At 43.2% G+C, this 8505-nt stretch overlaps 1 protein-coding gene across 2 annotated transcripts in view; it reads left to right on the forward strand.

The window, feature by feature from the left end:
- The window catches only part of Cdc123 (cell division cycle 123), a gene marked incomplete at its 3' end in the record, with an annotated part of 38197 nt that overhangs the window by 17595 nt on the left and 12097 nt on the right, over positions 1-8505 (forward strand). Inside the window, 3 exon segments of one of the 2 annotated variants that reach the window (XM_008838809.2) lie at positions 1485-1556; positions 7146-7203; positions 7710-7742. In XM_008838809.2, coding sequence (XP_008837031.1) covers positions 1485-1556; positions 7146-7203; positions 7710-7742 — 163 coding nt within the window. 2 annotated transcript variants of the gene reach the window in all.

Raw genomic sequence — 8505 nt, forward strand, 5'->3', positions numbered from 1 at the left:
CTGAACTGTATGTGTCTTTGTGGTTTACTTTTTGGGCATGAAAAGCTGGATTGTCTAAGCTTCCAGTTCTCTCTTTTGATTTTATATTGGAGTGGCTGGATTGTTTTTGTCTTCAGGAGTTCCCACAGAGGCCCAATTCAGGTGAGGGTCAGATGTTTTCAGGCTTTCTCCTAAGGTCTGGACCCCTCCGGGAAAGGTTTTGGCCTTAGGAATTTGGGGGTTGGACTGCCCTGGGAGCCTGGCCCAGGAAAGATGCTGGTCTCCTTGCCACCCAGAGATGCAAAGGCCGATGGGGTGGGCAGTGGCCCCAAGGCCTCCTGGGGACTGCACTAAGGAGCTAGGTTGGTCTGGATGCAAAGGATCAGGAAGAGGAAAGGTCAGCCCCCATGTCCCAGGAAGAGGCTGGTGGATGGTGCAGTCCCAAGGAAGCAGAGGGAGGTGAGGGCAGGGCCAGGCCCAGAAGCAGTGCTCCTGGGGCCCAGAGAAAGCACTGTGTTGGTCCGGATGAAAAGGATCACGGAGTAATATTGGTTCCCCAGGTGTCTGGGGCCCCAAGACAAGGAATGGGGCAGGACCCGAACTCGGAGGAGAGACAGGTGCGGGAGATGGGAGGGTGAATGAGGCTGGGGGAGTCAAGGCGCGGAGGGCGCGATGGACTTACTCCGGAGAGTGGCCTGCCCGGTCATTTCTTTTTAATATTTTTGTTATTTTTACTTTATGTGTATGTGTGTATTACCTGCGTGTGGGTAGGTGCACCTGTTGTCATGCAGTACCCAAAGAGGTCAGAAGAGGGCATCGGATCCCCTGGAACTAAGAGTTACAGTTGTTAGCTACCATATGGATGCTGAGAATCGAACCCACATCTTCTGGAAGAGTAATCTTTGCTCTTAACTGCTGAGCCATCTCTCCAGCCCCCTTTTGATGATTTGTTATTATAGGGTAAAAATAAATATCCCCTAAGTTGTCAAATGTCTTCAAATACCGCTTGCCATTCTTAATTATGGTTATCTGGACTAAATTAAGAGAAAATAGTCAGGTTTATATCTCTGGTGATAAGTTGAACAGACTGCCTCAAAAACACACCAAACATACCATTGCCAATGGAAGAATGTTTCCAGATTTTGACTCTCCTGCACCTTCCACCTCAGACGGTAACCAAATGCTGTTAAATCTTTCCGGCTGTTCCTGCACTGCCCATGTTGTTACAAGTATTCCTTAAAGTCACAGCCTCACTGTGCTCACAGAATTCTTTCATGTTGTGATTTCCATCTGGTTCTTTAGATTTGGCAGGGTGTTTTGTTTTCTTTACCATCAGAACGCATATGGTAATGGTGTGAACTTCAGTGTTTACTCCTGTTGTCTAGTTCCTGGTTGTTGCTCTGTTTTATATTAAAGTAGAAGTGGTGACTGAGATGGGTGAAGTCTGGTTCTTCTCTGCCGTGGCCAGTCTTTTTCAGTGATTCCTTTTTCGCTGTTTTTTTCAGTGTTGTTCTTCCACTTCCTCAGAATGTGAAAGATTATTTACTCGATGACGGGACTCTGGTGGTTTCAGGAAGGTAAAGTATAGTGGAAAACAAACACCTCTTTAAACTTAATCATAAAGAAATATTGTATTGATTAAATCTCAACATCTGCCATATAAATAGAGATTAACCTAGGCACATCAGCCTCTCCTTTTCGCTTGACTAAAATTAAATACTGATTTTTGTCTGAGATCCCTTGTCGGTGCTCAGCTAATTTTTCCAAAGTTGCATAATCCCCTCTAGTTATGAAATAGAGCTGTTCCTTTGATCTGTGTTAGAGGAGGCACATGCCAGTACCTGTTCCTTCTGAAGATAGCAGTGTGGGGATAAGCTACATTCACAGTTCATTTGAAACAGAAAACTACTAGGGTTTACCGTTTAATTCCTTAATCTTGTGAATTTTTTTTTTTTTTCCTTTTTTGGTCTTTTTGAGACAGGGTCTCCCTGTAGCCCCAGCTGTCCTTGAACTCACTATGTAGACCAGGCTGGCCTTGAACTCACAGAGATCCGCCTGCCCCTGCCTTTGAGTGCTGGGATTAAAGGCCTGTGCCACCACGCCTGGCCTATTTTTCTTTTTTTTTATTAAAAATTATTTTTATTTTATGCATATGACTGTTTTCCTTGCATGTATATAAGTGCACCACATGAATGCAATGCTTGTGGAGGCTAGAAGAGGGTGTCAGATCCCCCCTGGAGCTGCCATGTGGGTGCTGGGAGCTGAACTCAATTCTTCTCCAAGAGCATCTGGTGCTCTTAACCACTGAGCCAGCTCTACTCGTATTGTTTGTTGTTTGTTTTGAGTTTTTGAAACAGGGTCTCCCTGTAGCCCCAGCCCAGAACTTGCTACATAGACCAGGGTAGCCTTGATCTCACAGAAATCTGCCTCCTGAGTGCTAGGATTAAAGACATGTGCCACCCTGCCTACCTTTTATTTATTTTATGAGAGATAGTCTCATTATGTTCTCTAAGCTGGCTACATAGCCTAGGCTGGCTTTGTAGCCCAGGCTGGCCTTGAATTCATGAGCCTCCTTTCTCAGTCTCTTGATTGGTAGAATTAAAGATGTATGGCACCATATCCAACTTGACCTTACATTATTGTCTGATGGATTTTTTTTTTAATTTTAATTTTTAAAGTTTATTTATTATGTGTATGAGTGTTATTCCTGCATATATATAAGTGCACCCATGTTGTGCAGTGCCCTGAGAAGGCAGAAGAAGGCATCAGATCCCCTGGAACTGGAGTTATGGATGATTGTTAGCTGCTGGGATTGTTAGGTGCTGGGATTTGAACCTGGGTCTTCTGAAAGAACAGTCAGTGCTCTTAACCGCTGAGCCATCTCTCCAGCCCCAGTTTGCTATTTTCTAAATCACTGTGTTTCAGTTTTCCTTTATTATTATTTAATCATTTTTTCTGTTTGTGTGTCTATATGCATATGCACATATGTGTATGTGCACATATGTGCAGGTTTTCAAGAGACCAGAAAAGAGCATTGAGTCCCCTTGTACTGGAATTACAGATGATTGTGAGCCTCCCAATGTGGGTGCTGAGAGCCAAACTAGGGTTCTCTGGAAGAACACAAGCACTCTTAATCACTGAGCCATCTCTCCAATCTCTCCCTGTGTTTCCGTTTTCTGCCTGTAGTGTAGAACTTCCTTGATTGAGGTGGTATAAGGGTAAAGAGCAGTAATATATCAGATAATCAGCCCAATACCCAGTATATATTTTTGGCTTGACATTCGCTATGTATTCTCATTCTCCTGCTTCTATGAACTCCAAAGTGTTGAGATTACAGGCATGCATTACCACAGTTGATTTGTGCCATGTTGGGGGTGGAACCCAGGGCCTGTACGTGCAGGCAGGCATTCTATCTCCTAAGCTACGTCCCCAACCCTGTAGTATGTTCTTTATTTTTTTGTTGTTGCTATTTATTATTATTCTTTGCATGTTTTTAACACATACAAGATACTATCATTATTAATCTCAGTAAGTCCAGCTATTAAGGAAACATAAGTAAATATGTAAGTGAAAATTGAGATAAATGTTATCCAGGGTAGTCACTGATACTAGGCTGCTAGGCAAGCTTGGGATTCTGAAGAAAGTCAGGGAGTGTTCGAAGGAAAAGCTTTTGCTCTGAATCATGAAGATTAGTCAGTTGAAAAGTGAAAGAGAAGAATCTTCCAATCTAAAAGCCCTGAAGCATGGAAGATCTCATCAAGATGCTAGAAGAAGGGCGTGTGGGTGGAGCATGGAGAACCCGGGGTGAACACCAGCAGGACTGAGACTTTTCAGCCATCTTTGTGGCTCCAGAGCCAGTGCTCTCAGGGGCCAGCTCTGTGTACGATGCCATAAAGAAAGAATAGAGGCCTGGGCCAGTGGGATGGCTCAGGGGTAAAGGTACTGCTGCCCATCCAACAACCTGAATTCATTCCTTGGAACCCACAAGGTAGAAAGAAAGAACCAACTTCTGCTCTCCGAAGGCTTGCCATTGCATGCACATACACAATCACACACTAAATAAGTTCTTTAAATCTTTTAAATTTAAAAAAAAAAAACGTATAGACTCCTGGGCCAACAAGATGGTCAGCAGGTAAAGACCTTTGCATGACAACATGAATTCAACTCCCCAGACCCACATGGTAGAAAGAAAGAACTGACTCCTGCATGTTGTCCTCGGACCTCCACTTGTGTACCAGTGTGTGTGCGCACACGCACATTCAAACAAAGTAAATCTAAAATAAGTCTTCGTGGGCTTACTTGGAGTCACTTCACAGTGGCAGTATGATAAGTTCTCTGCAAAGCCATACACACACCGGTTACAAATATATTCCAAAATGTATTCTGTTATAGTGAGAACAATAAGTGATTTTAAAGTAGTAAAGATACTTGCAGGTTTGGGAGGGTACCTTTGTAGTATAAGGCTAAGTGAACCATGTTAATAATAATGTTGCATTGAAAAACAACGTGGCATTTAGGACAGATGAGAGAGATGTAGTTCCCTGTGTGGGGAGGAGTTTACAGTATGTTAGTGTTATTGCTTTAAGATACTACCTGGTTCTTAGATTTGGAAACTCAGTCCTTCAGAATTACACAGTTGAATAGGATGCATATTAATATCACAACAGATTGACTGATAAACCAAGAGTATCATATTTTTTATTTCCGAAGGGGACTGTGCATTTCTAGTGATTGCTGCTTCTTGGAAGAATACAGTACAGTGGACCATGAATAAATGTCATCGGACTCACTCTGGCTTCATATGTCAAAGCAATACACTTACACTATCTCTAGTCTCAACATTATTACATGACTTTCTATTGTAATGTTTGGAGATTCAGCTCTCCTTCTGTGTGTGTATGTGCACTCCTGTGTGTGGATGTGGTGTGCAGATGCTGTGGCATGCATGTGGAGGTAGGTCAGAGGACGGCCTAATGTGTTGGTTCTCACCAGCCACCTTGTTTGACACAAGGTCTGTTAGTTGCTTTTCTTTCTGCTATGCCAGGCTACCTGGCCCAGGAACCTCCAGGGATTCTTTTTGGAAGTCATAACCCACTGTCTTTCACATTAACTTCAGCATAGTCTCATATTTCATCTCTGTATTTTTCTGGGCTGTGATGCATCTAAACACTTAACCTTCTTTAGTTTTTCCAGAGATAAAAAAGCTTACCTGCTTATGGGGTGGGGAGGTTGGGGATCAGGGGTAAGGGGGATTAGCTACTGGAGTGTGCAAGGTATGAAAGGTTGGGTGTGTCTTACTGTTCCTCAAACGGTCTTTGGACAAATTATTTTTTTAGTCCAAAATGTCCCATGTTCTGTATTTTTTTTAAAAAATTATATTACATTTATTTATGTATTTGGTGTAGGGGTGGGGCACATGCAGGCACATTCTTGCCACAGCGTGCATGTGGGGTTCAGAAGGCATCCGACGGCAGCGAGGTCTCTCCTTCCACCTTGTGGAAGTAGGGCTGCGGGCTTGGAGGCAAGCACCGTCTCCCCTGAGCTGTCTTACCAGCCCCCGTCTTCCATCTTTCTAAGTTCTAACTTGTGGCTCCTCGGTTGTTTCTCTCATTGGCTGTTGTTTTTCAGAACTCCCCATGCCATTCCTCTGTACCTGCCTCCTTCTTCGTCATCTTTGTCCCTGGAGTCTGTTATTTTAGTACAATTTCAAAAGGGAACGGAGAAATAGATGCGCACCTTTAACCCAGAATGTCCCTTTTTTTCTTAGTCTTCGCATAGATCCACAGATGTTCCTGTTTGTATTTGTTTATTTCGCAGCGGTGTGAGATCTTCCTAGGCTGTTTGCAGTGGCTGTTGGATGGCCAGGGTGCTGTTCACAGTGTACCCTTGTGGTTCTTCCAGCCTCCGTCTCCCAGTTAGACAGACACTGGCTGCTAGACAGCGCATTACAGTACCCGCTTTGCTTACCGGCTTCTTCAGATACAGTGTGCCTGTTTCTTCCTCTTTCTCTTCTACCCTTTTCTGTAATGCAGGGCAGGTCCAGAGTAATTCTTAAGAGCAGAGCACGTACTTAGCTCTCCTTGTCTGAAGAAAAGGTCTTGGTTTTGCCTGCCAGCGGTGTCCACTAACCACACTGACCCTCACCCCACTTCCCTGCTGTGTCTCCCGTCACCCTGTGAGCTCTTCCCTGTCTTTCTGGTGCTTTTCTGGTCCAAGTTGTAGATGAACCTTATAGTTTTACTGGCGATGATGTCTGAGGTATTTTTGTCCCATCTCAAGTGATTTCTGAGCAGGCAAAGGTTTTATTCTGCCACCTCTTCTGGCAGTATATGCTCGTTAATTTTATGTTTTTTTTAAAAACCAGCTTCTGTCTTGGGGCTGGAGAGATGGCTCAGCAGTTTAGAACACTGACTGTTCTTACAGAAGACCTGGGTTTGAATCCCAGCACTCACATGGCAGCTAACAACTGTCCGTAACTCCAGTTCCAGGGGATCTGACAGCCTCTTCTGTCCTCTGCAGGCATTGCATGACACGGGTACACTTACCTACATGCAGGCAATACACTCATACACATAAAATAAAAATAATAAATTAAATATTTTTAAAAATTGGGGCAGCCAGGCATGGTGGCGCACGCCTTTAATCCCAGCACTCTGAAGGTAGAGGCAGGCGGATCTCTGAGTTCAAGGCCAGCCTGGTCTACATAGTGAGTTCCAGGATAGCTGGGGCTACAGGGAGACCCTGTCTCAAAAAGACAAAAAAAAAAAAAAAATGGGGCTGGAGAGATGGCTCAGCGGTTAAGAACACAGAATATTCTTGCAGAAGAACCAGGTTCGAATCCCAGCACCCACATGGCAGCTAACAACTGTCCGTAACTCCAGTTCCAGGGGATCTGACAGCCTCTTCTGTCCTCCACAGGCATTGCAGGACACTGGTGCACTTACCTACATGCAGGCTATAAACACATACACATAAAATAAAAATAATAAATAAAAATTTTTTAAAAATTGCTTCTGTCTCAAGAAATGAGTATTTCCTTATATTTCTCTCCAATTCTAAGGTTATTTGGGTTTTGTTTTTATTTTTAATAAATTCATTATAGTTGAAATTATGACTTCATGGCACCAAAGTCTTGTCTTGTTTAATTTTTGGTTATGTTTTCTTAGGGAAGACCCACCAACATGTTCTCAGCCAAACAGTGATAATGAAGCAGAAGAAATACAGGTTGGTAGAAAGTCTTTTCGACCAACAGTTCTAATTTAAATGATATCTGAAACGTTTTTGCAGATCTTTCCTTAAGTTTGATTATATGAAAGTCTTACTTTGACGTGTGTGTGTGTGTGTGTACGTGTGTGTGTCCTGCTCTGTCACTCCCCACCTTATTCTCTTGAGACAGCGTCTCTTACTGAACCTGAGGCTCACTGTTTTCTGCTAGGCTGGCACTGACCAGCATGCCCCAGGAATTCCCCCAACCCTTAGCACTAGAGTTACAGACATGCACAGTCATGCCTGACTTTTTACATGGGTGTTGAGGATTGAAATTCAGGTCCTCCTGCTTGTGCAGTAATTTCTTTTACCCACTGAGCCATCTCTTCACCCTTCACACATACTTTTACATATAAGCTTTATGTCCAGGGAAAGATGTCTCCTGTTTATCATTTTTAGGTGGAGTATTACCTGTGGAATCCCAACATGTTATTTAAATGTAATGTTTCTCTCTGTCCATGCAGTGGTCCGACGATGAGAACACAGCCACGCTTACGGTAAGAACAGTGCAGCACCAGCATGGGGCACCCTCACACGGTCACACAAGATGAGCTTCAAAGTTTAAGTGCCCGTCTCTCTAAATCCCATGAGCTTTCCTTGCCATAGGCTGTCTTGCTGTGGGTTATCACTTATCATTAATAAAATAACTTGAATCGTTATTTAATAGGCAAACAGGGCTTGCTCTCTATTCCTCTCTGATTACAGAAGAAATATCTGACCTGCATATTTGATACCTTTTGACTTATTTCTTTGGACTCTGAAGATGGAGTCAAGTCGAATATAAACTTCAAGGTTCCTGGTGTATAGGAATTCAAGTGAAAAATCTGTATTTATTTAAGCATATGTAAATGGCATAAAGTTACACTTTTTTTCCAAGCGAGACTAAAGTACTACTCTAAGAAGATACTTCTGTTTTAGTGAAAGGATACAGAAGTGGAAGTGTGGAAAAGCGCTGTATTTCCTTACTGGCCAGCACATAAGAAGTAGGAAGTTTGTGTGTCTTACTCTTTGTGCTGTGCACATCACTCTCCATCAAAATCCCATTCAATTCAATATGAATGCTATTTATCCGTCATGCCCAAGACACTGACTTGGGCTTGTTAGACAAAGATGGGTATTTAATTTGCCATTAGAGGGTTTATAAATCAGTGGGAGGGCTAGCTTAAGGTAGGAGTAGATGACTAGGCTGTCAGAACAGAGAGGGCAGTTACAACTGCAGGGAGCCAAACGTTTAAAAGAGAGGCAACATTTTACCTAGAT

This window comes from Nannospalax galili, unplaced genomic scaffold (genome assembly GCF_000622305.1).
Source record: "Nannospalax galili isolate Female #2095 unplaced genomic scaffold, S.galili_v1.0 scaffold2159, whole genome shotgun sequence".
Lineage (NCBI taxonomy): Eukaryota > Metazoa > Chordata > Mammalia > Rodentia > Spalacidae > Nannospalax > Nannospalax galili.